Genomic DNA, 19,991 nt, shown 5'->3' on the forward strand with positions numbered 1-19,991 from the left:
GAGCGAACAGCGGTGAAGACACCAAAACCTGCTAATGGGTAGCTCCCAAAACAATTCTCTTTTCCAAATCTAGTTGGCTGTCTACCAACCTCTAAGGAGAGAACACTCCAGTTCCCTGCCCTCAAACTTTCCTCCCATCAACATTCAAAATCCCACAGCTATGTTAAAAATTTTAAAATGTGGTTCTAACGATCTCTTTCGGCTGGTGTAGACATTTTCAATCACGTCCCTATGAGTCTGTCTAGTTTACTACCTTTTAAATCCCAGGTCTGTTGCTGGCTCCAAGCTTTGGGCACCATGCTCTCACTGGGAAGGCCCGGCCACAATCCTGAGCCTATTCGAATTCTCCCCATGAAGTCCCACCTTTCCCTCCCATGGGAACTTCTACCTGCATGGCACTGAATCAGTTTCCCTCTAATTACTATTTTACATTTTGCTTCTTACAGATTGTCATCTCCCTCCAGTTGGATGCTTCTTTGAGGCAGAATCTGTTTAAAATTTTTTTTAATCTCTCAAACACAGCACCTAGGCTGGTACTCAGTATCTTGTTGTTTGGTCCTAATTTTTGTAACTGCCTACTGAAATTATCTATATTTCATGTTTAGTTCGTTACATGTATATTTCTAAACCTTTTAATCCTCCCTCCCACCCAAAGCTTACTGAAAAATAGGTTGGGATATTTCTTTTACAACAGCTTTACTAAAATACGATTAAAACATCAAACCTCTTAAACTGTAAAATTCCATAGTTCTTACTATATTCTCAGTCACATAACCATCAATCATCACTATCTAATTATAGAACCTTTTACATCATTTCCAAAAGAAGCCTTGCACCCACTGGTGGCCACCCTCCCGTTCCTCCCCCGGAAGGTGAAAACCACTCGTCTGCTTGCTGTCTCTACAGATGGGCCCATTCTGTGTGTTTCATATGCACGGAATCATACACTGTGACCTTCTGTGTCTGGCATCGTCACTCGGCATGTTTTCAAGGTTTACCCAAGCTACAACATGTTATCAGTCCTTAATTCCTTTTTATTGCTGAATAATTCTCCATTTCATGGACATATCACATCTTACTTACTCATTTATCAGTTGATGGTCATTTGGGGTGTTTCCACATTTCGGCTGTTATGAATATTACTGCTCTGAACATTCAAGTATAAGTTTTTGTGTGGTCATATGCTTAAATTTCCCTTAGATTTATACCTAGGTGTGAAACTGCTACATCACATGGTAATTCCATGTTTAATATCTTGAGAAATTATCAGACTGCTTCCGAAGAGGCCAAACCATTTTTCATTCCCACCAGCAATGGGTGAGAGTTCCACTGCTCCACATCCCCACCAGCACTTGTTGCCTGCCTGCTTTCTTCCAGCTACGCTAGTGGGTGTGAAGTGGTCTCTCACTGTGGTTTTGATTTGCATTTCCCTAATGACTAATGATGTTGAACATCTTTTCATGTGCTTATAGGTCATCCATGTATCTTCTTTAGAGAAACGTTTATTCAAATCTTTTGCCCATTTTAAAGTTGAGTTGTCTCTTATTGTTTACTAACAAGCATTCTTTATCCATTCTGGATAAAAGTCCTTTATTAGATTTGCAAATATGTTTTCTCATTCTGTAGGCTGTCCTTTTACTTTCTTGATGTTGTTCTTTGAAATATAAAAATTAGATATATTCCTAAGTGTTTTATTCCTTTTGCGCCTATTGTAAATAAATCGGTTTCTTAATATTATGAAATTTGGGCAGTTTTCAGTCATTATTTCTTCAAATATTCCTTCTGCCCCCTTTTCTCACCCTACTCCCTCTGGGACTCCCATTATGAGTATGCTGGTATGTCTTGACGGTGTCTGGCAGGTCTCTGAGGCTCCATTTGTTTCTTTGTTAGTTTTTCCTTGTTCTTCAGACTGGACTGTCAATTGTTATGTCTTCAAGTACACTGGCTTTTTCTTGTACCTGCTGAATCTGCTATTGAGCTTTTCCAGGGAGTTTTTATCTTCAGTTATACGTCTCAACTACTGTTTTTAAAAAAACAAATCTATCTTTTCATTGATATCCTCTAGTTGGTGAGACATCATTCTCATATTCTCCTTTAATTATTTACATATGGTTTCCTTTAGTTCTTTAAACATATTTACTAAAGCTGGTTTAAAGTTTATGAACCTTAAGTCCAACAATGGGATTTCCCTCAGGGAGAGTCTCAACTGACCGCTTTTTTCCCCTTTATAGGAACTGTATTTATCTATTCCTTTTCATGTCTCATACTGTTGAATACTGAACATTTTAGATATTATAATGTGGCAACTCTGGAAATCAAATTCCTCCAGTCTAGGGGCTTTTAAAGGTTTGTTTTTGTTTTTTTCCTTTTTTGGTTGTTGCTATTTGTTTAGTGACTTTCTGGGACTAATTCTATAATCTGTATTATATGTAGAATGTAACTACTAAAGTTTCTGGTCAGTTAGTTTAGTGGTCAACTAAGAGTTAGTCAGATATTCCTTAAAGACCTAAAATAACAAGACTCCCAGCCATTGCTGAGGAGCTGTGTATGCCTGCTGCAGCATGCCTTCCGCACTCAGCCAGGCAACTTTTTTTTTTTCCAACTCTGCCTTAGCCTTCACTTCCTGCTTGTACAGTGCCTCAAGGTCAGCCAGTGGTGAAAGCCCAGGGTCTTCTCAAGTAGCATATACACTGCTACTGAGCGTAGCAGCGCATATGAGCCCTTCTAGGTTTCCAGGAATTAGTTTTCAAAATTTCTATGGACAGCTTTTCCCCTAATCTTCCCTTTACTTGGCCAGTCTCCTCTGTTCCCTGCTGGTACTGCCGCATCAGGCAGCTGTGATGTTAAACAACTGCCATTGATTGTTTTTGACAAATGCCCCCAGGTATGACTTTCCTCATTGTGAGGGGAAAATAGAAGTCAAGTCAAATAGAAACTAATCTTGTGAATAGGGCTTTTCTGGGGAGCTGCAATGCTGGTCAAATAGTGCCAGTTCTTCAGGGCTGGGGTTTTGTTTTGTTTTGTTTTTGAGTCTCTAAATCTGTTCTACCTTCCACTGGCAGCTGATAAGCTACTGGTTTTCACAGCTCCTACTGTTGGAAGTTGCTGGTTTTCAACAATATTGCAAAGGTGGGGAGAGGAAGAACGGGGATAGGACAATTAAATACTACACAAAGCTTGCTATTCTTACTAAAATACAGCTGTTTTTCTTAAATGCTCCTTGGACTGTTGCAAGTCTCTATTTAATTCCCAGAATCCTGAGAGTTGCTTCTGACGATTCCCCCAGTGTAGTTAGTTGATTCTTTTACTGAGAACTTCAGGGGCCCTTATTCTGCTATTGTGGGTGACTTGCCTGAACAACACGGTATTAAAGTCTCTCTCCCCAAAATAAGACTCAGGAGGCTCTGCATTTCTTCGAGAACAGTGGTTGACCCAGGAACCCAGTACTGGTGTTTCCATTTTGCTAACGCAACACACTGATCTAGAATCTCAATCAACACTTGAAGTCTAAAATCAGTAAGACAGGAGTGTTACTGTGCAAAGCACCAAGACCTTTCCCCCTTCACTAATTTATTTATTTTTTGGGTGGTAGTTGGAGGAGGAAGGGGAAGAGTCACAAGCCATAGTTCAAACTGTGTTTTTAAAACTTAATAAAACTTTTTAAAATTAGGCATTAATATTTATTAAGTTTGGGCAAAAGGTACTTACTTGGTTTGATTTTTTAAAAGTAAGCTCTTCTCTAACTCATTCTTTTCACCTTCCATGCCTCAAAGTATATATAAATATGACACTACATACAAGAATAGTTATCAAAATGATCAAACTGAAATGTTAAATGGTTTCCTAAAATCATTCTTATGGACATGGTCTTCGTTTTCCCTAAGATTTCTCAGCTATGTGAGAAAAGATGATTTCAATCACCCAATAGCGCTGTCATTTCTCAGCTATGACAGTGCTACTGGGTGGCAGAAATCATCTTTTATAGTCAGATATGTAACTAGGTTAATCAATAAATATTTATCAAGCATCAACCATGAGTGAAGCAGTGGATGAGACACAAACCTACCTTTAATTTCACCTCCAAAGTACTTGAATCAGGACTATCTGAAATACTGCATTTTAAACTCTATGCTTTAAATATATAACTCACAATAGTTTCTATTTAGTTATTCACAATTGTGTTATTCACAATATTCATAATTAATATACCTTGAAAAAAACCAAAAGATAATAAATATAAAAATTCCAAAACAAGTTGCTTTCATTTCACTTTGCAGAAGAGGAAATTCCAAGTACAGTAATAAGCAATTATACTATGATAAAAATCAACATACCAGTCTCAAAATTACCCTTTCAATAAAAAAAAAAAAAAAAAAAAAGTATGAGCATTCTGCATTATGGTTGTAACACCAGCCTCCAGTTTTACTCAGTAGCACTGGTAGCTGTTCAGCCCCAGTGTGTGCGCACACACACACACACGTGCTCATGGGGCCGGGGACAGCGGAAGGAGTGTGTTCTGTGGGAAGAGGAGCACACAAGAGGGGGACATGGGCAGAGAGTCGAGCAGCTAAAGGGCGGCTCGTGTGGCTGGAACAGTCAGAAACGTAAAAATGACACACAAAGGAAGGAGCCAAGGCATAGTCTATTTAACTTTAAGAGTTCCAGAGAATGAGAGGCCTTTTTGAACGAAACATTGGCATCACATTGAGGATGGTATACTGGGCACTAGTGAAAATTCCTTAAGCAAAAATGCACATCATTGAAATCACTCCTAAGGATGTCTTCTGTCACTTAAGTCCCTTGGGAGCTCCAAAAATGAGAAGTGACATTTTGGTTTTCTACATTTTCATTCTGGCCCTTCTCCCACTGAGGATGAGTTAAAATGGGAAAGGACAAGACAAGTGGAGGAAGTTTCCTCTCCACCGTCCAGCTCAAGTTCACAGACCTACGACTGGACAAGAGCCTTTCTGCTATGACAGGCTCACATGGCTGCTCACATTAATGTTCCATACCCACCTGGAGAAGAGGTGTGTGCACGTGGGACACCACGTGGGGCAGCCGCCGCCACTCGCGGATGGCCAGGCTGCTGGCCATTTCCACCAGGCGTTCGATGAAGCTGAGCTGTTGCTCCTCAGGGTGGCAGATAGCCAGGTATCCGCGGTACATGTTGACCTTCCAAGCCATCTCCTTTGGGCAACTTACTTCTACCTGGTAATAAAAAAACATTACAAAGGAAACCATGGGTATCCTTCCTCTCAGTAGAGTCAAAAAGTAAAATCAATTTTTTTTGTAGTCAATTATGCAAAGCAATAAGCAGAAATTAAGCATAAACAGACATTTACTTTCTTTAGAGAAGCCATACGTTTAGGCTGCTTTTCCTGATACTCTCCTTTTCCGAGTACCAGGCAGCGGCTCATCTCTGGCCGTGAAGGAGTGCCACCAGCCCCTTGCTGCAAGGCGTCAGAAGTTCCAAAACAGGGCAAACCGATCAACAGCATTGCTGTGATAGGCCAGATTACCAGCCATCGCTGGGCTGCAAATCCAGCCAGCGAAGTTTCAGTTTTCTTTTTAAGATTTTACTTATTTATTTTTAGAGAAAGGGAAAGGAAGGGAGGAAGAGGGGGAAAGAAACATCGATGTGAGAGAGAAGCACCCACCGGCTGCCTTTCATACGCACCCCGACCTGGGACTGAGCCCACAACCAAGGCACGTGCCCTGACCTGGAATTGATTCAGCAGATTTGTGGGATTACGCCCAACCAACCTGGCCATACTGGTCAGGGCCAGCAAGCAAAGTTTTAAAGTGTTAAATATATGTTCATCTCCACTCTGAAAAATATCAACAAAATTAGGAATTGTTTCCAATTTAATTGTTATTCTGGAGAATTAACCTAACTTGTTCCACATGATAAAAGGAAGCAGAAGGCAGTGATTCAGGTTTATAAGAATGAGTGAATATTCATACATTTACTGTCATTTAAAAGCCACACTTTATCTGTCACACAATTTTCCCTATACTCCTTACATCTCGGTTACCAGTTCTATTATGAAGCAGCCTGTGCATGGCGCTGTTACATCCCTTAACCTGAAGGCGAACCCAGACCCAAACCCTCACCGTGCTCCCACGCACATAGCCGCCGCCGCCGGGGAAAGGCCGGGGAAAGGCGCTGAGAGCGGCAAGCGTCCCTGATGGCCGTGTGCCAGCCCACCGCCGGCCCACCGCCTCCCGGAGAACGCACTGCACTCATCGCGGGTCAGCACTCTTACAGAGCATTTAAGTGATAAAAAAATGAAAATCTTTTAAAGAATAGTCTCTCTGTGTATATGAATATGAAAGAGTATCTCCGCTGAAGAAAATGCACAGGACTTGCTATAACAAGATCCATATATATTCATTCTGAAGCACCTTTGGGAACTAACAATAAAAATGGTACACTTTTTGTTGCTTTAGTGCTATCTGCCCAAATGATGTAAATAATAATGGGAATAATAATGCCATCGTGCATTTTACTACCCTTTGGCTTATTTTTGACGTCTTACTCTTTCAAAGAACTTTTTCACTCTTGACCCCTCTTAGATCTCAATAATCAGATGATGAAGAAATTCAGGAAGGCAAACTTGTGAACACAACCTGGTTCCAACATGATCCTCTAACTACACTAATCTCACATTTTTCTGGACTTAAATCCTATTTAACACAGGTTTTTGTCAACTACAACCCCATACTAAAACTAAGAGCAAAGGAATCTCTTTAATTTCCCACCCCCCATGAAAAAAATTACCCCATCTATTAAATCATACTGAGAAACGGACTACTGCAAGTAGCCCTATAATCATAGTACACAGGAATAAAAAAGTAATTTGAGCACTTTCTCTTAAATACTGGCAAATAAATAATTTACTTCTATAAAGACCATTTGAAATTAATTTACTAAAGATTACTCAGAATATTTGCATGCACTGAGCTTTTTTCTAATAAGTGCCTTATAATTTCTGAATAATCCTCAAGACTTTGTGAAAAAGGAAATTCATTTGTCAGACCTGACAGTATACTGCACATATTCAGCTAAGTGAAACCTTGGAAAGAAGATTTAAAAAGTTAAGAGTGAGCTATAAATACTTATTCAGAATTTATCAAAATAAAAAAAATAATCAACTATAAATGCATTCTGTCAAATATATATATTTATATGTAGATTCGTGTGTGTGTGTGTCTTTACGAACAATTATTTCTCAGAGTAACACAAGCTCCCTGCATCAATTCTCCAATCTTTTGCATTTTGTTAAAAGAGCATCAGGAGTGAAATAGGTGCTGTAACCACAGCAGAGTTTTAAATCTTAGGTTCACCTTTTCCAAGAATGGGGCCTATGATCTCAACGTGCTTTTGCAGCCTCCACATCAAGGAAAAGAAATCCCTGGCGGGACCGTGAGCGAGCCCGCGCTGGGCGAAGGGGCAGGTGAGGACAGAACGACCGCATTTCCTTCCCAGGGACCCTGTTCACATGAACACCAGCCAGAGAGGCCAGAAACTGGAACCCAGCAGTGGGGACAGGGCCGAGGAAGCACAGAGCGGACGGGCACGGAGGCAGGAGAAAAGTGAAGCGCAACGAGGAGGGCCGCCTCCGAAGACAAGCGCAGGGCAGCGGTTAAGAGCGCGCTGCAGGTCCGGCGCTGCGCAGCGCTGCCTGGCCGGCCACCCCGGGCGCCCGACAGAAGCTTCCCGGCGGGAGAACGGGGCCTGGGCTAGTGTGTCCGCTCTCCCGTCATGCACCAAATCCCTCTGGATGTGGAGCTCATCCAAGTTAATGACAACTTCACTCACACGATACCACTATCATTTCTGTAACATAAAACGTACTTTGAACATGATACCGGTTGACTCACAAACTGTTACTGACAGCAGCTCATCTGCCAGGCCCGGAATTACACGAGTCACCTCTGCTGTACTCACTTCTGGCAGCGCTCCCACCAATCAGAACCACCAGCAACACTGACTGTTCTTCCACATTTTTCCAGGCACTGTTCATTTGTTTACCCACAGAATCCAAGGTCTCCACACCTCACTTACTATTATAACTGAATAATAAATGAATACTTAATTTACAGTTTAATTGAAATTCAGGAAAGGTGCTAGACATAACCAAGAATCATTCCTGCTTCCCAAGAGCTGTCTTCACCTGCCCACACACCCAGGCTGGTCTAAGTGAAGAGCAATCTCCAGAGAGTCATGGCTTTGGCATAAAGCACCCACGCAGCTGTGGGGAACGTGGTCTGAGAGTGGGTGCGTCAGTAAGGGCAGGGGAGGGAGGTCTCACCTGCACCAACGCCTCCTTCATGGCGGTCCAGTTAGACACCCGCCAAGCACACTCCAGCACGAGGTAAGGGTTTATGTGACCTTTGGACTGGCCATACTCTGTCAAAGCTTCCCACTGGTTCAGCTCCTTGGAGCACCTAGAAGACCAGTGAGTAGGTGAGTCAGTTACCATGCAGTCAGAAAGCACAGGCGACAGTCGTTTATTTCCCCACAAAAGAAAACAGACGATCTTCCCCCAGGGCAGGGCAGGCATCTGGGGGACTCGGCCTGGTCCACTGCCAGCCCCACCTGCCCTCTGGGTGGGACTGTTCCCTGGAACACGGAGAACCGTCCGCCGCACAAGAACGCTCTGGGCACCAGGGCACGGGGGAGGCAGGAATCACTGTTCTACAACAGACACTTCTAGTTATTCAAGACTTCAAAACTGTTTGCCGATTTTTGTTTCTCCTTTTCTCTATGGGGCCATAAAGAAAGCAGCCAAGTTCCCTTTTAGAAACACTCATTATGAGGACATTTCAGAGATCTGCCACGGGCCCCCTTAACTGACTCCTGATGCATCCCACCCGGCTTACCGAATCCAGTGGTCCTCCCAAAGCTGGTATTCAGGGAAAATAGCAGGGGATGCATTACTCCTCTCATGCTCTTTTTTGGCTTTATCCATTGCTTTCTCATAGGACTCTTGTGCCTGAAAGAGTTAATAATGCTTTCAAACTGCTGTTTAACTAGGAAACTTTGCACAGCCTCTACTCAATGATTTAGGGCAACCTGGGTCTTAAACCCAGTAGTGCCTCACACTCCTCTCTGCAATCACGTGCCCCCTGGAATCCCCTGTCCACAGAGCACGGAAGGGAGGGAGGAGAACTGAGGAGGCGCCATTCCCCACACAGGAGGGAGGAGAGGGGGGCTGCCTGGCCCTGGGTTCAGAGATCAGAGGCCACAGCCTGTGCCCATGCTTCCGAGTTTCCGTGGCTTGGTGTCCTAAACAGGGCTAAGGGCTGGGCCGTCCTACACTGAAAGGACAAGCACAAAGATTAAAATTTCAACACAAAATGCCATCTACCTTCCATTTCCAGTAGGACCAATGAATGCAGATAAACACCATCCACATTAGCTTCAAATGGTAAAGGATTTAGGACTAAGAGTTTAAAAATGTTCATATCGTGTATGTCTCTCTTAAACTAATCTTCAAAGGACTTTTTTATGTGTAGGACAAATGCTTCAAGTAAAACAGTAAACTTACGTAAACGTGAACTCACTTGACATTACAATATCATAGTATCATAATTATAACATAACCATGCAGCCCACCCATTTCATTCTACAGTGGCTACCTGCTCAAAGAATCCATGCTGCTCGTAAGCAATAGCAGTTGCTGTCTCCGAGTACTTGCATCGCTTCTGCCATAAACCAGCCCACATGTCTTCCTCTTGTAACAAAGAGTAAAGTTCTGCAAGGGAATCCAGGATCTCCTGAAAACACACATGGTCTTTTCTGAGTGCTCATGACAAACACTTTTGTCCTCCAATAAAACTTCATCATGCTGGAACTGAAAATCACTGGGAAGATGTTTACTGAGACGTGACGTCACTGGCAAGGAAGCCGCAGTTAACAAACGGGTGGAGCTCACCTGCTGAGGTGGTGTTATGCTCTCCTGCTCATAAAACTCTGTTGTTTGCTTTGGCTTAATCTGCAGACTCAGACCTTTTTCGAAAGCCTGGTGCTCTAGCATTAACGTGGAGCGGAACCAGAGGTTGTGTGTTTTCCCCAAGTACTTCAGAACGCAGGGTCTGATGGGGATCGGAGGGACGCACTGGGACATGGCCTCCACAAAGCAGTTCAGCGCGCTGGGCTGACAATCCCGCTGCACCTGGTGACTGCCGCTGCACAGGAACGGGCTGATCTCACCAGCGAGAGCCTGAAACCAAAGGTCATGTCCATTCAGGTCTTCATGCAAAATCAACATGTCATCAAGCATCCGCAAATAGTTTTGGTAATTCATTCTTAGATAACAGTAGTTTCCTTATTCTTTGAAACTTAAGATTTATTTTGTCATCTTATCAAAGTGCTTACTAAGCACTTATCAAAAGCTAAAACATCCTGGCTGGTATGGCTCAGCGGACTGAGTGTGGACCTGCAAACCAAAAGGTCACCGGTTCCATTCCCGGTCAGGGCACACGCCTGGGTTGTGGGCCAGGTCCCTGGCTGGGGGTGCGTGACAGGCAGCCGATCGTTGTCTCTCTCACACACTCATGTTTCTCTCCCTCTCCTCCCTCCCTTCCCTTCTCTCTAAATGTAAATAAATAAAATCTTTAAAACAAAAAAAGCCTAAAACATTTTCTAAAACAGAATTTTAAAAATATACTCACATGCTGCTGCCTGTCAGACAGAATTTTCCACAGTCTGGGGAAAAGCTGGACCCAGGTCCTTTCTGCCAGTGTCGTGGAGATGTGACAGAGCTGGACAAAGGCACTGAGCAGTGCCCCCGTCTACAGAGAGAAACAGGGTTAGTGTAGCTGGGCCTGGGCTGCTGCTAAACATCCTGCCCCCCAGCTGCCAGGCGCTGCTCCACTTTCCAGCTTCCAGAGATCTGCACTGGTGTCACATCAGAGTGAAAACACGGATTCTGGGTACCAGAGGCCAACCCACACTGGGCTTAGCAGCCAACCACAGGCGTGGGCAAGGGGCTCCACAGTGACACGCCTTCATTTTTAACTTGAAGGGCATCTCGAAACACGCCAATGCTGCAAGTGCACATGAGAGGTACACAAGGCGCCATCAAGCAAAGGCCGCTGACAACATAAAGGGGGAAATACGAAAAGCCCACGTAGGTGAGGTAAGTTATTTGCCAACAAATACAATCCTGAAGGACAAATCAAGAGCCATGAAGGTTCAGAGTTTCTGCAACTGACCACAGACAAGACACTGAAAACTGACTGGAACGGAAGGACATGCCCTGGGCAAGGGGCCAGAGCTGGAATCCGAGGGCCCGAAGAGCCACCAAACCCACAGGTGCGTTTAGTTTTGTCCACAGCTTTGTTGTTTTTGAAAATCTGAATGAGCTGACAATACTTCTTAAAAGCAGCCAGGCTCCTGGCCTGCGTGAAGCCCATGGGGCCCGCTTCGCTCCTGGTACAAATGGAATCATCCCTATTTCTTTGTAATACTCCTCAAAAGTAACTCAGCGTAAGGAGCCATGAGTGACTGTGGGTCATTCCCTGAAAAACGATCATATCTCTAAGTAATCTGAGAGTTTGTGGAAGCCAAAGATCTGGACAGATCTCAAAAGAGATACATCTGGAGGTCCCCGCTCCCAAAAGTGAACTTCATTCACCACATATTCCCATTTTCTCCTTTTTCATTCACTTGAAAAATAATCCATCAATGGCTCATCATATATATTTAGTAAACAATTTTGCCATTCCTTTCAATGGATAGTAACAGGGAATTAACTTTTTTATTTTCTCCCATAAAACAATGTAATTCCTTTCTTGAATCTTTACATAAAACATCCACTTTAGAGTCTCACAGAACTTGTAATGGTTTCCACTGAGAAAGGAAAGTGTAACTTGTTGGAAAAAAACAAAACAAAACTTCACACTGCTGTGGAAAAAGTCCTGATTTAGGAATAAGACCCCCAACTGTCCCCCAAACCCGCACACAGACCTTCACCTCCCGGAGAGTATCTAGGAACTTGTCGTGTCTGTTGGTGAGCATGTGCAGCTGGTTCCCAATGTCCTTCTCAGACAGCTCTTTGGTTTTGGGTGTGCTGGTCTGGTCGCCAGGGGCTAGTTCAATGTCTATCTCCACATCCTAACAAAACCAACACAAATAAGCAAAACCACGAAGTCAAATACTTAAAATCCAACAAATCTACTCGTATAAACTTCTTATTATGCTCTGGCAAGTAAAATTTTAATTTCCACAAGTTTATAATTACTAAAAGGATCTTAAATTCTAAAATAAACAAACAGATTAACTAGACCAGACCTATCTCTTCTTTGTTTTGATGACATCATATTGCTCTAATACTTGGATTACACAAAGCAAAATGAAGTACTAACAATAAAAATAAGAAAGATTCTTTGGAATGACACACAGCCTGTCCTTCCTCCGACTGCGGCAGCGCTGCCTCCCTGGCCTGTCACTTGGTGAAGGGGAGTGTTGGGGCCACAGCACAGGCCCTTGTTGGCACACGGTTCACATGGCTCATTCCCAAAAAAGAACAAACTTTCTTTCTGTCTGAAGCTCCTAGGAAGTCACAGCCAAAATTCAAACATCAAATTAGCCTCTAGGTCTAGGTGCCAACCATCTGGTATGTGGTCTTGACAATATAGAAGAACCACTTCAAAGTTGACCATTTACTTCTCAGAGAAGAGTTACAGACAGAAAAGGAGGTCCTATCACCAAAATGACCTAATATTTAGCAACATAGTAAAAAAAAAAATTTTAATTCTCATTTGTTAATAAATTGAGTCGACACCTCACACACAGGAGGCCTAGATGACCCCGGTCAGAGCAGAAAGGGTGCCTCCTCCGTCGGGGCCGGGGCTGCGGGCCACCTACCTCCAGGGGGCGGCGTCCCCCAGTCAACAGCCTCAAGGCGACACAGCTGACAGGCCTCTGCTGGGAGTGGCACCAGCCCCCCGACCCCCCATGGAGCACTGAGTGCCCTCGCGATCAAGGCAGCAGCCTTGCTGACCAGTTCTTGGCTCCACGGCTGACCCCGCCAGGACGCGGCGGCAATGTGGGGGGCTCCCAGATGAGGCTGCTGCTGGGACCAGCTCCTCGACGGCCGCCATCACTCCCCGGAGCAGTGCTTTCTACTACAACAGGGGCTACTTTTCACTCAGAGAGAAAAGTCACCAAAAAGTGAACTACCCTGCGTGAAGCACCACTTGCTCACAATAAACTGCTCTATGTCAAAACTAAACAGTAGAGCCCTGACTGGTGGGGCTCAGCAGGTTGGGTGTCGTCCTGCAAACTGAAAAGGTCGCTGGTTTGATTCCCGGTCAGGGCACATGCCTGGGTTGCAGGCCAGGTGCCTGGTTGGGGGCGGGCGAAAGGCAACCAATGAATGCTTCTCTTTCACATCAAAGTTTCTCTCCCTCTCTTTCTCCCTCTTCCCCTCTCTCTAAAAATGGTAACGTATTTTTTAAAAAGCTGAATGGTAGGCAACATGAGATGCTTGTCAATTCTAACTTCAAAAAAATCTAATTAAATAAATACAACCTAAGTGTCCACGGATGGATCAATAAAGAAAACGTGGATGTGTATGTGCTTACACATACACACAATGGAATCTTGTTCAGCCACAAGAAAGAATGACCCTTGCCATTTTTTAAACCATGACTGGCTCCTGAGGGTACAACGCTGAGTAAGTCAGAGAGCAGACTGCTGCCGCCAGAGGCAGGGGTGGGGCGGGGACAGAACGCGTGGAAGGGGTAGAAAGTACACAGTTCAGTATGCTGCGGGCATATAACATGCAGCACAGCGACCACAGATAATAACATCACCCTGCATGCCTTCAGTCTCTGGAAGAGTAGTTCTTAAAAGTTCTCATCAAAAGAAAAATAATTCTAACAGGTGTGATGATGGATGTTAACTCCCCTTACTGCACTGACCATTTCACAGTATATACAAATATCACATTGTTACGTTGTACATCTGAAAGCAATATAACGCTGTATGTCAATTATAGCTCAGTTTAAAAAATCTAATTGAATGTAGGTACCACACTCAGAGCTTGTAAGTACAAATCTAATACATTTTAATTTTGATACGTTGCTCTTGCCCTAAAAGAAAAAAGAATCTAACGCTGACATTGGATAGGAGACATGGGCATCCTGCTCTGAGGGGCCCCACGCCATGGAGACGTTACCTCCTCTTTGGACTCGCTGTTCTCTCGCTCCCGAGGCTCCTGCTTGACATGTGTGACCATGGCGAAGGCCGCGCGGTCGTGGCTGTCGGCCAGGTTGATGACGTTGGTGATGGACGGGAGCATAGCTCCTTGGCAGCTGGTGCCGATGGGAGTGCTCTTCTCGCACACGGCCAAAAGCAGCTAGAGGATGCGGACAAGAGCACATGCCTAGCACACACACCTCGCCTGTGGGTGTGCGGAGCCACAGTCACCGGGTCACCTCGCCAGGCAAGCCCCTTCTGACAGCTCCCGAGCCCATGACTGCTCTGCACCTCTCCCCAGCTTTGACGGAAGTCGGAACCTCTGCACACACCCCTCACTCAGGAACCTCTGCCTGGCTCAGTGTCTAAGCTCAGCTCAGCATCTCTCTTCCCCACCAGATGGGCTTGCTCTCCTGTTCCCTCAGATAAGACAGCTTCCTCTGCTTCACCCACCTACATTTTTTTCCCTCCCATCACTCATACGGCACCACCAAGTCTTGCCAACTTCACCTCGCGAGTACCTAGGCAGCTGTCACTTCCTGCCTGGACACACCTCCCCGACTCCTCTTGATACACTCCTCTCACACCCACCTTCCTCCACACAGTTGGCCTAGGGCTCCCCCTCCCTTCACCCTCCAGTGGCCTCCACAGGCTCAGGGGACAGTGCAAGCTCCTAACAGCATGGCTCACGGGATCTTCCGTAAGGTAACACTTCCGTGACTGTCCCCCCCGCTCCAACGTGCTTCCCCACCCAGCCTTTGCTCATGCTGCCCCTCAATCAAGCCACTCCTGCAGTGTTTTTAGCAAACACTGACTGAGCACCCACTAGGTGTGAGGCCCTGGAGAGTCACATGTCCACTTCACAGGATGGCATCCCCTACTCTCGTTATGCTGAAGTGTCAGGGAGGACAAGTCCCACATCGACACACTAAGAGACACATACTAGTGACAACAGCCAAGGAACAGCAGAAGGACAGAGAAGAGGGTGCCCACTTCAGCTTGGTGTCAAGAATGTGGCCTGTCCAAGAACACGGAAGGCCAGGCGGATTCCTGGCCTGTGCCCTACAGCCTGCCTTGTCCTCTATCAATTCCTGTGCACCTGCCACAGGCAGTGTCTTCCGTCTCTGTATCCGCAGTTCCTGGCCAGGGCACAGCACCTAACAATAGCAGCTGACAGGTGTCCTGAGTGAGTGATGAACACACCAGGGAACTCTGCCCACTGTTGCTGTTAGCAAAATTGCAAACATATGCTGTATGTATTTCAGCACTAAGAAAACATAACTTCAACACCAACAGAAGTATGTTAACAAGCTCTCACTGAACCCAGTGTCACAGTTCCCTTCTTTTCCCTCAAAGAGAATTTCACAACCTTCTGTCTCATTTCTTAAAAAAAGTAATTTTGGTACATTCTAGTTGTATTCATTCTGGGTGAGAGACTGGAATTATTTGCACCATAGCAAGTGCACAGGAAACCTAGGGTGCCTGGTGCCGTAAATTTATGATTAAGCCAAAAAATGAAAAACAGCCAATTGAGGTAACAAGGAAACAAGAAGTCTCACTGCACTCCTATTAGAAACATCCAAAAACACCTGACTTACCATCCACTGAACTGATCTGCTTTACACAGGCCTCTACCCCCAGCACCCTGGCTCCCCACACTCAGGGGTCAGAGCCCACGGCCTAGCCTAGATGCTCTACCTTCCTGCTTTACCAGGCAGCTCAGCTGGTTAGAACATGGTCCCAAGACACCAAGGTTGTAGGTTCGATCCCCAGTCAGGGCACATATAAGAAATTGATGTGACTCTCTTTCCCTCCCTCCTTCCCTACCCGTCTCTCTCTCCCTCGAATCAATAAATAAAATAATTAAAAGAATTTTTAAAAGACCTGGCCAGTGTGGGTCAGTTCACTGGAGCATCATCCAATAAACTGAAAGGTCATACATAGGTTCACTCTCTAGTCAGGAGTCAGGGCATGTGCAAAAGGCAACTGATTGATGTTTCTCTCCCTTTTTTCCCCTCTCTCTAAAATCAATAAGCATGTCCCCACTTGAGAATAAATAAATTAAAATTTTATAAAAAAAGAATTATGAGCCCTGGCTGGTGTGGCTCAGTAGATTGAGTGCCAGCCTGCACACCAAAAGGTCGCCAGTTTGATTCTCAGTCAGGGCACATGCCTGGGTTCTGGGCCAGATCCCCAGCTAGGGGCATGTGAGGGGCAACTGATCGATGTGTCTCTTGCACATTGATGTTTCTCTCCCTCTCTTCCCCTTTCACTAAAATAAATAGACAAAATCTTTTAAAAAAAAATTATAAGAGCTGACAGTTATACCCATTCAATATTCTAGGGCATGTAAACAATTTACAATTTTTATATCTGAGGGAAATGAATCTTTAGCTACAAATTAAGGGCTATTATCCAGCTTTCTAATTAAAGCACTTAAAATCACCCAAAAGGCTTTAGACAGGCATGGTTCTAAGTCTTTTCCTTCCTACTAGACAGAGCTTAGAAGTGGCTGGACAATGGAGCTCTCTATTTGTCCTGGCACATGTGAAAGCCCACGGCCTTTGGAGTCTCGCAGCCACAGAGGTACTAAGCTGAGCTCGGCCTACCTCAATGCACTGCTTAATCCAAAAATGGCTCCCCATGGCTTCCCAATTCTGGGAGCAGGTCACATAAAGCAGGCGCTCGTAGACCCGACGTTTCATGGAGTTGTCAAACACCTCGAAAAACTTTGCCCTGATGAGTGGCTGGGCACAACGCAGCCCTGAGAGAAAGGCAGGCTCGAGTTTCGCAGTCAGCTCACTGCCACACAGTGTCTCATCCCTGTAATGGAAGGAATGACACTGAGATGAAAGCCACCCCCAAAAGCGGACCCCCAAAGCCATAAGGAAACAAACACAAAACAAGTGGGTACTTATCCTGAAACACCTTTGGGAAAACCAAGAGTATGTTACAAATCATCATAGGCTGATGCACCATTTGCACAGAATATTCAATAATGATACCAAAATAAGTTACATGATTTTAATTTAAATGAATACATAAAACTTGAGTAAAACAAAAAAAATTAAAACATCATGTAATATTGGTTGATCAAAGAACACATTATGGACTGACACATGAAATATATGATAATTGCTGTAATTACCTGTAGACATAGTTAACAAGGTCTAGGAACTGTGCATTTAATTCAAGGTCATCTGGGAAACGCTTTTCTATATAGGTCATCATTTTCACAAGTAAAATGGACTTCTCCCGGAGTGTAGGTGTCTGCATGAATTTTTAAAACAAAAGGTCAATTCTATCTGAGAAGACATATCCAAAAGTACTTCTGTTCTACTCCTTTTTAAACTCCTACAGTTCAGTCAAGTAAAATAAGATGCTCATTTCTAAACAGACAAAAAGGAAAAAGAAACAAAATCAAAGATGGCCCTGGTTATCTTTGGACACTTAAAATCAACAAGGACTCCAATATAATTTTCCTAGGAACCACAACTCTGGAAAGAAAGCAACTAAACTACAAATCAGAAGTTTGCAAGCATCTTATTTAAATTGAGTAATAGTCCTTCATTATGTTTTTCTTGGCTTACCTTCACCACCATAAAAGACTAAAAAAGTTAGGTTCATTTAACATTTTAACAAGTAGAACCACATTAAGGTGAGTGACCAATTATCTCAAGTTTCTATTTAAAATCCATTAAGTGAGAAAAATCCACCTAAAAAAAGATACTGTGAATGCAAATACAGAAGAAAAAAGGGTTTTGCTGGACTGAAAACTTACAGAAGAGCTGAGAAACTGAGGCCAGAATTTTCTTTTACCTACAAAGGAAGGTCACTTGGCCATCGTACAGCTCCTCTTCCCAGCTCACCTGATTGGCTGCCATTGGGGAATTATTTTTAACCCACTCCTCCACAATTTTAACCACAGCCCGGAGGATCTTGGCATCAGGAGATTTTTCAATGAGTGAGGTCAGGATGGCCTGAATAAAGTTCTTCCTCATCTCCATGCTCATCACAGCCAGGCGAGTTTTCACCAGCTCCAGACTCAGCATCACCAGCTCACTAGTTCCTGCTCAGGCAGAGAAAGAACACAGCTCAGCAATACCTACAAACAGATGTCAACAGGCAACCACTCTGCACTATGTGGCATGTTGATTCTGCCTCTTTTCCCCCTAATATTTCCGCCAGCCACATCACTTTCTTGCTATTCTACCACCTTGCAAGGGTGGCCCTGTAAGAGGCTCCCCAGGGAAGGAGAAAATGGGGCTGCAGGAACCAATGCAGGCAACTCCGGGGGACAGCCTAGGCCTGAAGTCACATCCATGGCACTGTGTTCCAAGGTGCACTGAGTACCGTACCAATCACACACGTTCCTCCCCACCTCCACCCCACACACAACATATCACCCAGATTCCTGGACCCACTCCTCAGGTCTGGAGCCTGCAACGTAATTCCTCCTCAGACGTAGCCACTGATGAAGCAACCTCTGTGTTCCAGCAAAATTCTTTGGTAACTCTTATTTAGTGTATGTTCCACATAAATGTCCAATTACTTTAAAATGTCTTCATTTTCTCATTCACAAATTTTAAGAGCAATTCATTCTAAAAAGGAGTCTCATTTTGGTTTTAAATGATCTACTTAGAAACTCTTTGTTTAAAGCAACTTATAAGGCATTAGTGTGCCCGTTAGAATTCAGCCAATGAGCAGGCACCGCCTAGGTGTTACACTAAGTCTGAGGGAAAACCTTGGGGACCAGGGCAAGTGTGTCACCTGAGGCTGCTTCTGTGCTGCCCGAGGCGGCCTGCGGGCTGAGGTGCTCTCGCACCATCTTCTGCAGGGAGCGCATGAAGACCGAGATGAGCCGGTCGATGTAGCTCGGGTTGTTGCTGCAGGCCGACTTCAGGATCATGAGAGTCCCTAAGGGGCAGAAATTGCCAGCTATCTTTTAGAAAGTTTTTGAAAACTGAGTAATTGACAAAAACATGCCTAAAACATTTTACAATGCTAAATAAAAAGGTGCTGTTCCCAAGAAATGTATTGATTACTCTCAAATGTCAACATTAAGTTTTTACACAGTACAGACTACATTTTGAGGCATTATGTATGTTTATGAGCAACATCTTCAGGCAGAAAACCTGATTTCTATGCTTCACTAGAAACTCTTTTCTTCGGTTCTGTATTTTGTCTTTATGTTATGAATGGCAAACCACCCTAAGCATAATTTTTTGCCCCATGATATGTTTGGGGGTGGGGAGGAGGGATATTTTTTGATCTAGACTATCTCGGTATGACAAATGTTTTAAAATTAAATTTGCACCAAATTCTGAAAAACTGCACAACTAGCATCAGAAGACGAATCCTGAGTATAAGAAAAAACTGTATTTTTCATAATTGGCAATTTTATGAACAGCTTGACCCTGACGTACATATTAAATTTCAATTTTGTATTCATGGCTCACACCATAGAAGAATAAAAGGGTACTGATTTGCCATTTCCAGGTGCAATCAACCCAGATTTGGCCAATTTTAGACTTGCTCTGGTAAAAGGCTGGCTCTCGGTACAGCAGTAAACGTATGACCAATCTGAGCCTACAACAGGTAATCATGACACTAGAGGGTGACAATGACGAACACAGGGAGCGTGTCCCGGCCACTCCCGGCTGCCATGCTCGCCTCCACTGGGCAGTCCTCAGTCACGGCGCCCTAAGCCCAGCAGAGCGGCCACCTCGACAAGCCCACTTACCCGAGGCAGCCCCGGCCTGCTGTCACCCCGCAAGGC

The 19,991-nt window shown here is 44.3% G+C and overlaps 1 protein-coding gene across 6 annotated transcripts in view; it reads right to left on the bottom strand.

The window, feature by feature from the left end:
- TRRAP (transformation/transcription domain associated protein) overlaps positions 1-19,991 on the bottom strand; it is a 121,837-nt gene that overhangs the window by 24,250 nt on the left and 77,596 nt on the right. For all 6 annotated transcript variants that reach the window (XM_054568521.1, XM_054568520.1, XM_054568519.1 and 3 more), the window contains 12 exons: positions 18,983-19,129; positions 18,082-18,281; positions 17,361-17,482; positions 16,822-17,035; positions 14,193-14,372; positions 11,978-12,124; positions 10,681-10,800; positions 9,942-10,229; positions 9,646-9,783; positions 8,887-8,999; positions 8,316-8,451; positions 5,017-5,208 (listed from right to left, as the gene is read on the bottom strand). In XM_054568521.1, coding sequence (XP_054424496.1) covers positions 5,017-5,208; positions 8,316-8,451; positions 8,887-8,999; positions 9,646-9,783; positions 9,942-10,229; positions 10,681-10,800; positions 11,978-12,124; positions 14,193-14,372; positions 16,822-17,035; positions 17,361-17,482; positions 18,082-18,281; positions 18,983-19,129 — 1,997 coding nt within the window. The remainder of the gene's footprint in view (positions 1-5,016; positions 5,209-8,315; positions 8,452-8,886; positions 9,000-9,645; positions 9,784-9,941; positions 10,230-10,680; positions 10,801-11,977; positions 12,125-14,192; positions 14,373-16,821; positions 17,036-17,360; positions 17,483-18,081; positions 18,282-18,982; positions 19,130-19,991) is intronic.

This window comes from Pteronotus mesoamericanus, unplaced genomic scaffold (genome assembly GCF_021234165.1).
Source record: "Pteronotus mesoamericanus isolate MK-2021 breed Mesoamerican mustached bat unplaced genomic scaffold, CSHL_Meso_final contig_2, whole genome shotgun sequence".
In the NCBI taxonomy this organism is placed as follows: Eukaryota; Metazoa; Chordata; class Mammalia; order Chiroptera; family Mormoopidae; genus Pteronotus; species Pteronotus mesoamericanus.